The sequence below is a fragment of the Chrysemys picta genome, chromosome 8 (assembly GCF_011386835.1).
Source record: "Chrysemys picta bellii isolate R12L10 chromosome 8, ASM1138683v2, whole genome shotgun sequence".
NCBI classification, from domain to species: domain Eukaryota; kingdom Metazoa; phylum Chordata; order Testudines; family Emydidae; genus Chrysemys; species Chrysemys picta.
This window is the reverse complement of record NC_088798.1, coordinates 54164059-54179848: the sequence shown is the minus strand read 5'-3', so window position 1 is coordinate 54179848 and position 15790 is coordinate 54164059. Positions and strand designations below refer to the sequence as shown.

General features: G+C 43.2%; 1 protein-coding gene across 3 annotated transcripts in view; it reads left to right on the top strand.

Moving 5' to 3' along the window:
* Positions 1 to 10319, top strand: part of TSEN15 (tRNA splicing endonuclease subunit 15) — a 35752-nt gene extending 25433 nt beyond the window's left edge. For all 3 annotated transcript variants that reach the window (XM_065554463.1, XM_005290721.4, XM_065554462.1), the window contains one exon: positions 9937 to 10319. In XM_065554463.1, the coding sequence (XP_065410535.1) occupies positions 9937 to 10141 (205 nt within the window). In that variant the 3' untranslated portion in view covers positions 10142 to 10319. The remainder of the gene's footprint in view (positions 1 to 9936) is intronic.
* Positions 10320 to 15790: the final 5471 nt, after the last annotated feature.

Here is a 15790-nt window from a genome sequence, read left to right as displayed (position 1 = left end):
AGCCACCTCTGCAAGCAGAGGAGGGTTTATTTGATTAAACATAACTTTATGTTTTGACAAATATTTTTAAAAAGTGTTTATTGGTCTTATGTCAACAGACTATTTGTACAAAAGTTTGGGGGCCAGAAGTGGGTTGATGTCCCTTTTAAACATTTGTCCAATTTGTAATTAGGCAACATGTTTTCTTTTAGTGAGCTGTAGCAATTTTTGCCTAGAAACAATAGCACTATCATTTTTCTGGTTCACTTTTACCTTGTAAGTGAAATTAAACATTCTCTTCACAACTGTAATTGTCAGTAGTTCCTCCAGCCACTAGTATCAATTAGTTGCAAATTGCTCACTTGTAAGATTATTCTTAAAAAGGCATACATTATAATTAAAGCTACTTCAAATATTAATACCTGCCTCTGGAAATTTCCACTAAATGCATCCGAAGAAGTGGGTATTCACCCACGAAAGCTCATGCTCCGATACGTCTGTTAGTCTATAAGGTGCCACAGGACTCTTTGCTGCTTTTTCAAATATTAAATTTCCTGAAACTGGTAAGTTGGTTAGCATCAAAATAGAAACTGTTAAAAATAAGTCAGTAATTACTATTTATACCACTATGAACACAAGTGAATTAAGTTGCTATAGTCTAATACAGATTGCAGAAGTCTAGTTATTTCTTAGAGGGGGAGAGGGAGGTCTCTGAAGTCAATTAGTTTTAAATATTAAATGTTAAAAACAGACTTGTAGACTCCCCTGCAAATAAGGAGAGTGACTTTTTATTGTGTGCAATAAGGACAATGACTATTTTTATCATATGTGAATTTAACCTTCCTCTGTTGCCTCATTTTACCCAAATTTGAAAGCCAAAGCTGGATCAAGGACATAGTGCCTGGGACTGGAAGGGCTGACGTTTCACACACACACACTGGCCCAAGGTCTATCCATCTCTCCGGTTTCAAGGCAGGCATCTGGGAGCAGTGTTTGGCGTAATACTTGCTTGCCTGGCTGGATGCTCTGCTGTACTGACTGCAATACTGTAGAGAACTTTTCCGTTGGTTATCGTGAGTAAGGGGACTCTTGTTTCCAGCAGAAGTTTGGGTGAAGTGCTGATTTCTGTGTACAGAGACTAACATACATTAATTCTCCAGCCCTGACTTGCCTCTTCACATGCTTGGAGGGGGAGGAAGCTGTTCAGTTTGGTCAAGCTTCTGCTGAATTATTCATCCAGGCGCTATAAAGGATAGATTCAAAACCTACAGCTTGCATGGCATGGAAAGGTTATGGCTCATTTCAGCTAACTGGAGCCCTATACCATTTATTACAAACTGCTCACGGCACTCAGTGTTTTGTCTTTGCTTTTCAGACATTTTTTGCAAAGAGAATTTAATAGAAATAAACTTTATCTTCACCTCCCTCTTTGGCTTGTTGCACTGGTTGCCCATGTCCGGATTCCTGTAAGGTCTGTCCTGCTCTCTTGAGGATTTCCCTGAATATGGCTTGGGCAGCTAAGCAATTCTTCAGTTGCCTGGAGTCTACTGCTTCTTTCTCTGGCCCTCCCCCTCCAAAAAGAGAGAGCATGCACACTCCACCCTGTCCTCCAAAAGGACACTGTTAACTTGAAATCTAATTAGCATTAAATGAGTTTTAAAATAGTCTCAGGCATTATACCTGCCCCTTCTATTCAGAATCATGCCCATCACTGTCATGTCTATGAATATTCCAGAGTGCATTAAATGAAGGGACTAGTATCTGTTGTGTGATGACACGTGAGCCTCCCCTGCTATTTGTGATTTTACTACCGTGTTTTCCTAATGTGTGACAGACCCACGTGACAATAGAAACTGTGCTGAATGCAAAGTGCTGTCACATACGCGAGCTGGGGAAATACTTTGTCTAACCTCAGTGATGAGGATTTTGTCTCTTACTTGTAATGACAGTAGATAAAATATTTTCACACACGTGTGGAATTGAAAAAAATCAATGGTGTCTCTTTATTTTGGGTACTTACTGGTTAGTGATCAAAGGACTGGGTTGCAGCATGAGTGTTGTTTTGGGTAAACTGTTAAGCAGAGGAGTATGGCCTATTGGCTATAATTCGTGATTGGGAATTGAGATCTGGATAGTACTCCTGCGACTGCCATGTAACCTCAGTTGATGGTTCTATAAAATGGAGAGAATATCTACTTCACAGGTGTTGGGCTTAGTTCAAAGCCCTTTAAGGGTATGTCTACACTGCAGCCCAAGCTCTGGGACCTCCCACCTCGCAGGATCCTAGAACTCGGGCTGCAGCCCAAGCCTGAACATCTACACCACAATTAAACAGCTCCTTAGCCTGAGTCAGCAGGCATGGACCAGTCATGGGTGTTTAACTGCAGCGTAGACATACCCTAAGATCCTCTGCTGGGGTAGGTGGTTTAGAAATGTAAACTGTTAAATGTGGTATTTTGTATAGCAATATCTTTTTCATGATGAAATCCAATTAATCTTGTACAACGTAGATTGAAAGTATAGTTGGATAGGGGGGTTTGTGTGCAAATTTAGGGCCTACTTCTGGTCATGCTGACCTCAATAGGAGCAGGATCTGGTTTGCTGTGAGCATGCAAAGTCACAGGCATGAATTTTAAAAGCAGAGTTTAAGTTACCCTGAAAATTTGGTCCCTTAAATCTAAGAAGAGGGGAAACACCTCTTTTACAAGAAACACTGATGTCATTTGGGGGATTATCTTTATTGCTTTGTGCGATTATTTGCATTAGAGTGAATTTTCAGTACATCTTCACTCTTGCAGTGCTTCAGTTTCTCCTAGTTTTTCTGTCCTTGGATTTTTCCCATCCTAGTGCTTCTATTGAAGATTGAGATCTGTTGCTGGTGAAACCCCAAACCTTAGCAGCCTCTGTTCAACATTCAATGACTTTTCTTTATTTTATTTTATTTTTAAAAAAAGCTTGCAGGATATTTTAGCTCAGCAGACTTCTCACTGTGCTCCCAGCAGCACAAATGCTTGATTGTTCTATAAGCTCTCTTGGGGCTCCAACTGCCTTTCAGTTTTACTAGGCAGTCACTGGCATGAATCCCTTGAAGGTGGCATGTGTAAGGGTATCTGTTGTCGCTGAACCTCTGGATGAACAGGGCTATTCTGGAGCCTCAGGCACAAGTTAATTATGTATTGTAGTGCACAATTTCATTTTGGCAAGATGGGGTAAAACTGCAATGATTTTGCTATTGTGTATGTGCTTCATTTACAAGACAGCATTCACTAATCTAATAAGTGGCGTTTATTAGTACAATGCATGCTGTAGAGAAAAACAGAAGTCATGATCTATGATTCTGACTTATTCAAAAACCATCACAGGATGTCCCCATCGTGAGTTAAGTTTGGTATACAAGTCTGATGTTGGAGCTTTTAATGTTGACATGTCAACAGTGACGACAACAGCCACCAGCTAAAGTTGCTCATAAAGAGCAAAAAATTCAACCCCCCTCTTGCTGCAGGTTAACCACAGCTCTATTGGCTTTGCACTTTTAGGCTACATCTTATTGAACTCTGGTAGTAGATTATATTGAGCTCCTTAAAGTTAAAAACGAGGTTGGCAAAGGGTACTTCTACAGCTCCATTGGAGAGAGGTGATTGGCTTACAACTTCTGTCAGACTGTTACGTTAACTTTAATGAGTTGGAATTTCTGTGTTCCTTTACAACATCTGTCATTATGCAAATAACTTGTGTGTCCTAGAACTAGGTGAGCTTTGTTTTTGGGAGAAGAATTTGGTCCAAAACAGCCAGGACATCTGAAGACTGAAGCCCAGTGCACCGGGTCTGTTAACTCTTATGTCCTTTGAAGAAGATAACAATGAGAAATCATAGCTGTAGGTAATGACCAGCTATACACAGTGCATGCCATCAGCATTGTACCATTGATACTGATGTATACTCGTGTAATCAGTAAATATGGAAAGACTGGATATTGTAACACCCAGGCTGTATGATGACTGATGGGTGAGAAAGGGGGAATCAGGACTATAGTGGAAATGAAGACCGCCTTCTGGCACTGGTTCAGATTAAAATAGTACAGTAGTCAACATTCTGGTTCCTGTTGGTCCTGGGGGATGGATCATTTCTTGGAGTACCCGAATAAGCAATGCAGGATTCAGCACTAAGGAATTAAACCATTAGCTTTGAAGTTTGGGACCTTGTCTTGAGGAACTGAGCATCCTCGGTTTCCTTCAGTCTCACTGGGAACAATATTTGAGGCTGCTCAGTACTTCACAAGACTGGTCGCTGCTGCTGCTGAGAATGTTGAGGAATGGAGGCAGTTGGAACTGTTCTGATGGGGTAAAGCGGGGGGAATACTCCAGAATTTAATTCTTCAAGAACTGTTTAATGTTACTGGGCCCTGGAGAGAGATCAGGGTATATCTTGAGCCCCTGTCAACAATCCTTGGGGAAGAACCATTTCTGGCTATTAAGAGAAAATTAAGTTAGGACTACTCTTTGCTCTTTCCATTAGAGGAGAAGGACATGGGAGATAAGCAAAGTGCAAATATGGGAAACAGTTGCTGGGTGACGTTCTCTGGCCAGTATTGTGCAAAAGGTCTGAATAGATTATGATAATGGACCTTTCTAGCATTAAAACCTGTGAATCTTCCCAGCAGGCGTTGAGAATGAACTGGATACAGGTACTGAGCTATGCTTTCAATCTGGGGTGTGGTTTTTCAAGTGAAGTTGGAGGCACATTGGAAGACCTACAGGCGGAAGCCTGTACCACCATAGGCTCTGCTGTGGATAATTGAGCTCCTTTATCCCCTATGCTGCTAATATTCTACTTTTCCTAGAAGAAAAGGCCATCTGTATACAAGCAGTTTCAGTTAGAGATGTTTATGGGAGCAGAAACCCCTCATATCAGTGAAACCTTAACAGGACGTAGTGGTTTGCCTTTTTCTATTATCTAAGCTGTAGTCATGTTCTTTGAATAAGTGGACTAGTTCATACTGCTATCTTTTCATAGGCTCTTAAGTTATTGAAGTGAAGGCTTATTAGCTCTGCCAGATCTGGCAAACAAATATCTAGTAATATTTCAGAAGGCCAAAACGCAGAGAGGACATCTGGAGAGGGGCTGCGTCAGTTTTTGGCATTTCTTTACTTAGGGCCAACGATCCTTTTGAAATAGAAAATCCTTTTTGTTGTATCTACATTATTAAAAAAAACAGCGCAGTGTTTATCAGTCTCTTTGTTCATTGCAGATCTGATGTACATCAAATTCACAGTGCAAATCCAGATAAACATCTATTGCAGTCTAATTATCTTCCTACCGCTCTTATGAATGACAATGGCTGAAAAGGAACTTAATCAGAAATGCTGTATGTGATCCCAATAATGATGCCTTGAAAGGGAAACAGGAAACACATGTCTGCAGACTTCCTGAATTCCTGGGACTGATTACTTTTTAAAGCTCTCCTCAAGATAATCTCCAACAGTGCTGCATTGCATTCCATCTAGTTGCTATACACTGTATCTTCCACAAGATTCAACAAGCTCCTTTTGGCCCTGTCTGCATTAGGAAAATGACTTGTTCCAGCGATGGGTCCCCCTGGAGCATCTTAAACCATGATTGAAAATGGTTTGTCTGGTAATATTGATTGTGTTGAAGAATGGCCCAGATGCTGAAAATGTCATGAAATTGAGCAAAGGAGGTGTTAGACAATCGGGAGGGCTAACGCTAAGGCCTATTAGGATGAGAAATATCCTCCCTAAGGAGTTAGATGGAGACAGGCCCATGGATTGTCTAGTCTAATTTTAAATAATTCAGACTACTCAAGAATAAACAGTAAGGAGCTCCTTCTGTGTTTGGAGGTAAGTAAAGACCACTCCAACCAACAGCACATGCTTCAATCTAGTCCCAGGGCTACTCTTAAAATGAGTATGAGTTTAAATTTCATGGGTCTTGAAATCCCTCTTGCAGCAGATGGGCACTACCACCATCCTGCATGGGCTGGTATTTCTCTAATAGGACTCTGGACACTACAAAATTATGTTAACCTAAGTTCTGTCAGCATACAGCCACCGCAGTAGTTAAATTGCTTTTGCATGTCCTCACTACAGTCCTTGTGTTGGCGGTGCGTGTCTTCACCAGGAGCACTTGTACCGACTGTACTGTCAAGTGTGGAGCATTGGGGATGGCTTCTGAAAGCCAGTAACAGTTGGTGTCTACACTGCGTTGACCTAACGACATCAACATTGACTCTGCCTCTCATGGAGTTAGTTATTAAGTTGGCGTAGTGGGGCAGTTATGTTGTCAGGAGCAAAATTTTAGTGTAGACATTTACATAGGTTGATGTAGCCTGCCTTTGTGTCCACCTAACTCTGTAGAGCAGACCAGGCCTCTGTCTACCTTCTGACCTGCTGTTGAATTCTTAATTGGCAGGGCAGTTTCCTGAGTTGTGCACTACTTTTAGGGCACATGTCTGCAGCAAAGGTGAGAGAATGGGGCACTTGCTGTTATGTGCAAAATTATAGTGTTGCAGATGCCAGGGAGACCCCATAGAATCCTTCCTTAGCTCTAGAACACTCTTCGCTCACACACTTTTTATTATTCAGTGTGCTTCTGTGAAAAGGACACTTGTCACCCCTCCCTACGGCCGTTTGGTATGTTGTATGGAAAATTGCTCATCACGCTGTGGAAGGCCAGAGAAGAGCAGAACCCTGCAGTTCTGAAGGTGTCGCTTGTAGTGGACCCTATTTTCGCATGCTCCAACCCACTTCAAATCATAAATGAGCTGCCTCTAGGTTAAAAAAAAATGAGCAATTCAATCTGGAGTGAGGGCTGGGTATTTTTCCCCCTACATGCCGAACTGTGCTTGACATCAGCACTTTAGCTGGTGTCCCTGGGCCAATGATATACAGCTGCACCACCATGCACCCTGGCAGGGAGATCCCAAACTGAAAACCACTTGGCAATCAAAATAGTACTAACATATAGGGGTAGGAGGAAAGCTCATTTAAGGTATTTGATCTTTAAGCATTTTGGAGGCAGTCCCCTTCTGCCCTACACATACAGCATGCTCTCCTTGCGTAGCTGATCTCTGCTTTGTCACCAGTAGCATCTGTAGTAACACATGAGTGTGAAAATATGGCTTATGATCATTTAAATGTCTTTGCTGTGTGAAATGGCTGGCAAGCCTCCCTTTGCATGACACCTTCTGTGCGTGGGGCCCAACCGTAAAACCTGCAAGGAAATCTTTGTTTTTCTTCTTTAGTGAAACTGAAGTATGACTGATTTCTGTAAAACTCTGAGACTGCTAATAGAGCACTGGGAAGATCATGTGCTTAAAACATCATTTGGGCTTCCAGGCTGCTGCTTTATCCTCTGCCGCTTCCCATTTGGAAGATAATTGGAGCTTGAGAACAGATGCATTTGGAAACACTCATTTTGAGCCAGTGTCTAACTTGCAGGATCTACATCTCTTGGGGGAGGAGGGGACTCAAAGGTACATCAAGTGATGGGGGCGTATGCATACTGTAGGGCAGGCCTGCACAACATGCGGCCCAGGCAGGGTGACCAGATGTCCCGATTTTATAGGGACAGTCCCGATTTTTGGGTCTTTTTCTTATATAGGCTCCTATTACCCCCCACCCCCTATCCTGATTTTTCACACTTGCTGTCTGGTCACCCTAGGCCCAGGGGCTGCATGCAGCCTGCGTGGGCTCACTGTGCGGCCCGCAGGCGGTGAGTAGGCCAGCGGCGGGTAAGGGAGGGGGGCTGGGGAGGCGGGCGGGCAGTGGGGGGGGGCAGGTGAGCTGGCGGCGGGGAGGGGGCTGAGGAGGCAAGTGGGCGGGCAGTGGTGGGGGGGCAGGTGAGCTGGCGGCGGGGAGGGGGCTGAGGAGGCAAGTGGGCGGGCAGTGGTGGGGGGGCAGGTGAGCTGGCGGCAGTGGCAGGGGGCTGAGTAGGTGAGCCAGGGCGGTGGGGGGCTGACCTAGGAGGCGAGTGGCGAGTCGGTGGCTGACCTATTCTACTGATCTGGCCTGGCTCCCTTCCTCTCTCCAAGGGTTGCAGCTGTCTGGAGGTGCCTGCCTTCTATACCTTCCTCATTCACACCTCATTCATTCAACAGGGCAATTGATTACAAAGTGGGGGGAAGATCTTATTCTACTTCTAGCAAAAAGACATTTTTCTTTTACCTTAATTATACTACCTTAGGGGCCAGCTATAACATATTACCAAGGTTCAATACCGCTGTTTCAGCAGGGCGGCGCTGGGGAAGGAGGGTTTTTTCCCACGGGGCAGGCGGCGCTGGGGTGGGGCGGGTTGTTTGGGGGGGGCTGGGCGGTGCTGGGGGGGGGGGGGGGTTCGGTGGGGCCAGGAGGTTTCGGCCCTCAGCTATTTTCTTTGGAGTAATATGGCCCTCGCCGCTTTACGAGTTGTGCAGGCCTGCTGTAGGGACAGGTAGGCTCTGTAGCAATATCATGGACAAACTCTCCACACAAGGCTTATTAGAAAACAAGATGGTTTTCAGTGATGTCATATACAGATGTTGCCCCATCAATCATTTAAGCCAGGGGTTCTCAAACTTCATTGCAAAGGGGGTTGTGACACTTTGGGGTCCTGATCCACAGTTTGAGAACCGCTGATTTAAGCCATTATGCACTCTTACCCGTTACATGTCACCGCTCTAACGTCCTCAACTCTGTTAGACTAAATAGTTTCTCTTAGAGCCCTGTAGATTTGTGCTTGATTTTTGGATCCTAAAATGACCTTCCTTCCCCCACCCCACCCCTGGGACCCTTGATTCAATTAGTAGACAAGTAAATAGTCAACATATTATTCCTAAAATGAACTGAGATGGAAGCATTTCTTCTCTGTGTGTTTTCCTGGATTTAAAAAATAGGAAGCAGAAAGTAGTTGCCAGCGAGTGTTAGTAAACTATTTGTCTTCCTCTCCCTGAAAGCTACCTTTGAGATAATGGACTGGGTTGGGTGGCAGGAGATCTGACTTCATTTTCTGGCTGTCACAGACTCACTCAATTTCTCTGTGCCTCAGTTCACCCATGTGTAAGATGGAGATAATGTTCCAGTTCATACTTTGTCCATCTCGTCTATTTAGATTGGAAGCTTTTCGGTTCAGAGGCTGTCTCGTGTGTGTACCGTGTCTGGCACAATTTGGCCCTCAATCTTGGATGGGGCCCCTCAGCGCTACCATCTATAAATGGTTAATAAGGTGGCAATGTAGTCAGCTGGTATATACTGTACTGTATATAAGTGAGGGCACTACCTGTTAATATATTGATGAATCCAGTTCCAACAGGGGTCTGTGCAACTGGAGAATTTTAAAATCAAAATGAAGGCTAACTTTTCCTCAGACATTTAAATGCATTTAACTCCAGAAATATAACCCCTAACAGGGCTGACTAGTGGGACTGGATCATAGGATTTTAGCGCTTACCTGAACTAATGGTAATCACGGTGTTGAACATGCATGTGTACTGAAGGCAAATAGTCACGTGCTTTACAGCATAAAAATGACTTTTTATAATGGATCATGGCTCTAGTAACTTTAAGGATAAGTTAAATGAAATACTATAGGCTCTGAAAGCTTTGTAAGCAGAAAAGCCTAAGCACAGCTGGTAAAAGAGAGAGCACTATGTTGAAAATGTAATGCTTTGTTCCCACTGTTCCTCTTTCCTGCTCTCTTAGCTTTCTGCTGCAGGGAGAAATGGGTTCTCTAAGCAGGATGGTGGTATCCATTAGGCAATAAGCAGTGTTGCCTCTGCAGTGCATCTGTGGGAAGGTCCTTTAAAGGTAGAGAATTCACTGGACAGCAGAAATGTTCACGATTTACTGGCTGGGATGTCCTCAACCCTATAAATCCTGGGAAATAAGTGATATTGCAGTTTTTAGCTTGATGCTATGTTGAAATGATTGTGAATAGATTCCTAACTGACTATCTTTTTTTCAGGCTCAGAGAGATCATGAAGAAAGCATGTATTCCACAAGATGAAACAGATTCCCCACTGTCAGTTATCCTGGCTATAGTTGAGTCAGATTCCACAGTAGTCTATTATAAGCTGACAGATGGTTTCATAATGCCAGACCCTCCTGATGATACTGAAGACATGGACAATAAACAGTGGAGAAAGAAAAGAAGGAAGCTTTTGAGATGACTTTGAGACAAAGAGGAACTGTTTCTTGGCCCCTTATTTTCAAATCTAAACAAATCCAGTAATTTGTGTATGTAAATTAAAAGGTACAATGGCTTAACTGCTGCTTTGCAAATCTTCACTTGCTCTGGAGAACTCGGATTTCTGCAGCATGCTTCAAAATAAAATGATATGTAATATGTTTCAAGGACCTGACTTTTATACAAGGCATGTTATGTCATCCTCCTCTTCCTCCTCCTCTTTTTTTTTTTATTTTTTTTTTTTGAGAAGCAGAAGTTTTCAAAGGTTGTCCCTTCTTCACAAACACACCTACATTTGTGGTAATGGAAAGACTGAACAAAGTCAGACCTATGGCATAAGTTTTAAAGGTAAATATTTAAATAAAATAAGCTGTTCTTTAGTGTAGTGTGGTTGGAGTGAAGGTTTTCAAACACACACTTCTGCGTAGGTTAAAAAGACAGTGGTTTGTCCTACTCATGGCACCAAGAGCATTTAAAATATAAATTTCACCTTTTTGGCCTCTTACTGCTATATTTGGAGCAAAATAGAGTAGGTTTTGTCCAGGAATATTTTCTTTTGGTTTAAATGTTTTGCAACTGGAAAAATGACATCACTATAATGACTATGATAATTCCTAAGGCTACTAGAACGAGGCATGGACCCGTCATTAAAGCCCAAGACAGTGGTTCTCAACCTGCGGCCCAGTCAGAACAGAGCTGCAGCCCATGTGACATCCTCAGGGCCATACAGATAGTATTGGATGCAGCCCACAACGCTAAATAGGTTGAGAACCATTGGCCCAAGATAAGGTTCAGTGACTCCTGCAATCTAACCATAGTGGCCAGTCACTAAGGTCCAATCTACATAAGCAAATGTACATGTCAGTAGATACTTGGAGGACTAGCTTATTATATGACAAAATTAAACACTGTTTGTTACCCATGTGAATGAAAATGGGAGAGGAAGCAGATTGAAGATCAAGGGTTCAGTAATGTGTTAACTGTGTCCGGCCCTGTCTACGCAGCCAAAAACAAACCATTTTATGAGAAATTCAGACACCTTTTGTGTTATAACATGATCTCTCAACACAGTAAATTTTTCTGTGTGAATGGTTCCTTATTTTCTTGCCTCAGTTACCCCATTTTAAATATGGGTTCTATTACCTATTTTTAATTGGCTAATCTTTAGAGTCTTTTGAAGCTGAAGACAATGCCTAGGAGCTACTAATTACACATTTTTTCTGTACCACATAGACTGCTGCAGCTGGTGTGCCAATTGATGCACCAGTCAGCCACTCAACACCGTCTGACCATTACCTCCTAGGGGTAGGGACCATGTCCTCCTATGTATTTAAACAGCACCTAGTATAATGTGGCCCCCAATGTGAGTGTAACCCACATCATTTATATCTCCAATGGAGCCTCTATGGGTTAAATTAGTTGCCTGAATGATGTTTCAGCTGGTTATAGGAGAAGGGGAACAAAGTTAAATTGTTGGTAGTACTTCCATGGGAATTTTCCATGCTTTCATTCAGTAGTTTTCTTCAAGTTTAACCTTAACTTGGAATTTTTGGCTTTCTAATGCAAGTTCCATATCTCAGAAATGGCTTTTAAAGTACATGTAAAAATTCACCTAGGGTCAAAGCCTACACATGGAAAATTTCAAGCAAAAGGCCCGTTTTTGATAGGTTCAGGAACGGGGGAGGATCCAAATTCAGGCTCAGAATGAAATGATAGTTAAAATCTTTAATCCCTCCTCAGTAGGACAGACTAGAAATCCATGGTGATTTCAGACTTATAGATTTTTAGTTTCACGTAGTCAAACAGGCTGCTGAGAAAAGCAGGGGACAATACGTACAGCAGGATACTAGCCCTGCCTTCACCAAGGTCTTGCTGTGCGACCCTGGGCACTGCAGTTAGGTCCCAATTTAGCAAAGCACTTAAACAGTTGCTGAAGCCCCACTGAAGTTAATGGGACTTAGGTGCACTTTAGCACATGGTCTGCTGTGTAGGAATAGATTTAAGTTCATGCTTAAGTCCTTAATTGAATCAGCCTTAAACTCTGCAACTCCAGTGTGGTGCTTCTAAAATGGAGCTACTACTACTTGCCTGTCTATCCAAAGTACCTGTATATTGTACAGTATCAGAGCACCCCACAATCTTTAATGTAATACTTGGCTATAACGTGCTAATAAGTGCAAATATTAATTTAATCCTGCCCCTAGTGGTGATATCCATCACTTATGTGCATTCTTACTACACAGTGTTTTAGGGCCAGATCCTCATAAGGTGGAAATCAATGTAATTCCATTGGTGTCCCTGGAGTTACAGCAATTTACAGCAGCTTCCTACAGCACATGAATACCTACTTCTCACACGTTAAGGATTGCTGCTTTGCTATTATCCATTGCCTGTTTTAAACTGAATTAGGAGGATGGGGTACAAGAGATGGGCAAGGGCCCTGATCTGTTTGGGTAACTGAACAGAACACATAGCCAGGCAATGTGTCTGGAAATATGTGCCTTTATGTACGTTTTCACACACTCAAACAAAATGGTTGCTTTTTATAAAGTCTCTCCTGACCTCTCCTTACAGAAGAGCTCCTGTGTTTAGTCATGTGGAAATTAAAAGAGAAGAATTTCTATCATTCTAAAGCTTGCTCTGCTCATGAGGAAAAAGCAATCTGTCTCTTTTTGGTCTGATGCCATAATGCATTAAAAGGTAGCTCTATTGATTCCTGATATGCTGAATCTGGCCATGACACCCATATTTTATGAACTCTGCTGTTTAGTCCATAAAGTAAATTCACACTTCATTTGGCTACATACCACCAGCTAAACTGTCCTTGTATAAGCAGTTAAATATTTAAACCCCAGTGTAGGTATGTGCTGGAAAAAAATTTCAGTTTTATGTAAAGAAGTTTGCAACATACTCTATACAATGCAGAATTTATACTTGTGCTGTATGCTACTAAGCCATAGCAATTTCTCTTGCATTTGCCCTGCTGCAGGGAAGCACTTGTATTTTGTGGTTTGCTGCAGAACTGATACATTAGCACGGCTTTTTTCTCTAGCTAAAAATTATTAAAACAAAGCATAATTCAAACCTACCTTTCTGTATATAGCAAACTACCCCAGCTCCAGAAATTGACTTAGAGCAACAAACTGCATTTCTTTGACCTCAGTACTTAGTACCCCCACCCCATAAAAATCAAAACCAAAAGATCTTTCATGTCTATTAAAGCACGACTGTAGAGGTCTTTATCCAGACTCTCTAGAATAGGACTTGCTTTTTGCATTTCCGAGTTAACGGATTTGTTTTAAACATCCCTGGGCTTTCCATTCTCCATGTAACGTTTAAAGCAGGGGTGGGAAATCTCCAGCCCGTGGTCTGTATCCAGCCTGCTGCTTAATTTCATCCAGCCTGCAGCAAGTCTCCGTGCCACAGACCGGAAGCCCCGAGCCTCGGTGTCCCCCCCTTGCGGGGCTGGAGCCACGAGTGCTGGGTTGCCAGAAGTCGGGTCGGCTCCACGCAGCTCCCGCATGTCCCTGCAGCCCCTAGGAGCAGGGGCAATCAGGGAAGCGCCGCGCGCTGCCCCCACTCCCGGCCCCAGCTCCACAGCTCCCATTGGCCCAGAACGGCAGCCAATAGGAGCTGCATGCACAGGCAGCACGCACCACGCACAGCCCCTTGGCCTCTCTGCCTAGGGGCTGGACATGGTGGCCACTTCTGGGAGCAGTATGGAGCCCCAGCAGGCAGGGACCCTACATTAGCCCCCACTGCACCCCCGAACGGGAGCCATCTGAGGTAAGCGCCGCCCTGCCGGAGCCCACACCCTGAATCCATGCCCCAGGTTGGAACCCTTTCCTGCACCCTAACTCCCTCCCAGACCCCACACACCAACTTCCTGCCCCAGACCTGAGCCTCCTCCCGCACCCAAACTGGCTCCTGCAACCCATACCCCAAACCTCCTCCTGCACCCCCAACCCTGAGCTTGCTCCCCACTCCAAACCCCTTGGCCCCAGCCTGGAGCCCTCTCCTGCACCCAAAAACCCTATCCCCATCCCCACACCAGAGCCCATACCCCCAGCCAGAGCCCTCACCTGCACTCCAACCCTCTGCCCCAACCTGGAGCCCTTTCCTGCACCCTGAACCCCTCATTTCTGGCCCCACCTCAGAGCCTAGAGGAAGCCCCGAGTCTCCACTCCAGCTTGCCCCACTGCAGGGGGAAGCCCTGAGCCTCTACACCCTCCCCTCCCACGGGGCTTTATGTGGCCTGTGACTGATTTTTTTCTATGGCTCAGTGGCCCCTCATAGAAAAAGGGTTCCCCACCTCTGGCTTAAAGGTAAACAAAGGGGCATTTAGAAAAAATGAAGTTTAGATCCTTATTTGGCTTAGCGCTATTGAAAGTCTCTCTGTATTGATGTCATATGCAGCCCCGCACCCCATTGGTAGTGTACAGATACAGAATGACAAGACTGTCCCTCGAACAACATTGACTGACAGTTGCTGAAGATTGGGCCATTAGTATTTTAAGGTCCCAAACCATTGTTTATACATGCTGTATTAAAATGTTTCATTACTTGCTTTACTGTAAGTGTTTGAGAGAATATCTACAGTGACACAAGAAACTCTGAACCTTAAGCACTAGTCTAGGTGAGCAGCTTTTCAAGTTCACCTTTAACAGGCATCAAGATAGGTTTTGCACTCTACACCTTGCTTGCTTAAAGGCTAGTTTTATACACTAAGTAGTTTAACCAGCTACTTTTAACATATAGCAATGTTCTGGAGCAAAAGTACACTTTTTCACTAGATTATTGCATCAATTCATGCCTCTCTTCAGAGGGATGTGTGCATTCAGGCCTACTCAAAACTGTGAGATAATGACAAACCTAGGGAAAAACTGTAATTGGATGTCCATTAATGTAAGTATCAATTCTGGTTTATGGAGGGTCCAGTTCTTTCAGGAGTTGTTGGCTTCACTTCCCAAATTGTGTACTTTACATGACTATGTAATAATGCAGCCATCTTGCGTAGACTAACTTATACGAAAATGCTATTTGTTTTCTACTATGGCTGTCTAGATTACCATTTATTTAAATATTTTTGGATGTTTTCTACATTTTCAAATATATTGATGTCTGTTATAGCAGACTACAAAGTGTACAGTGCTCACTTTATATTATTGATTACAAATATTTGCAGTGTAAAAAAGAAATAATATTTTTCAATTCACCGAAGTACTGTACTGCCATCTCTTTATCATGAAAGTTGAACTTACAAATGTAGAATTATGTACAAAAAATAACTGCATTAAAAAAACAAAACAATGTAAAAGTTTAGAGCCTATGAATCCACTCAGTCCTATTTTTTGTTCAGCCAGTCACTCAGACAAACAAGTTTGTATACATTTTCAAGAGATAATGCTGCCGGCTTCTTGTTCACAATGTCACCTGAAAGTGAAAACTGGTGTTTTCATGGCACTGCTGCAGCCAGCATCGCAATACATTTACATGCCAGATGCGCTAAAGATTCATATATGCCTTCATGTTTCAACCACCATAACAGAGGACATACGTCCATACTGATGACGAGTTCTGCTCTATAAAAATCCAAAGCAGTGCAGATCGACACATGTTCATTTTCATCGTC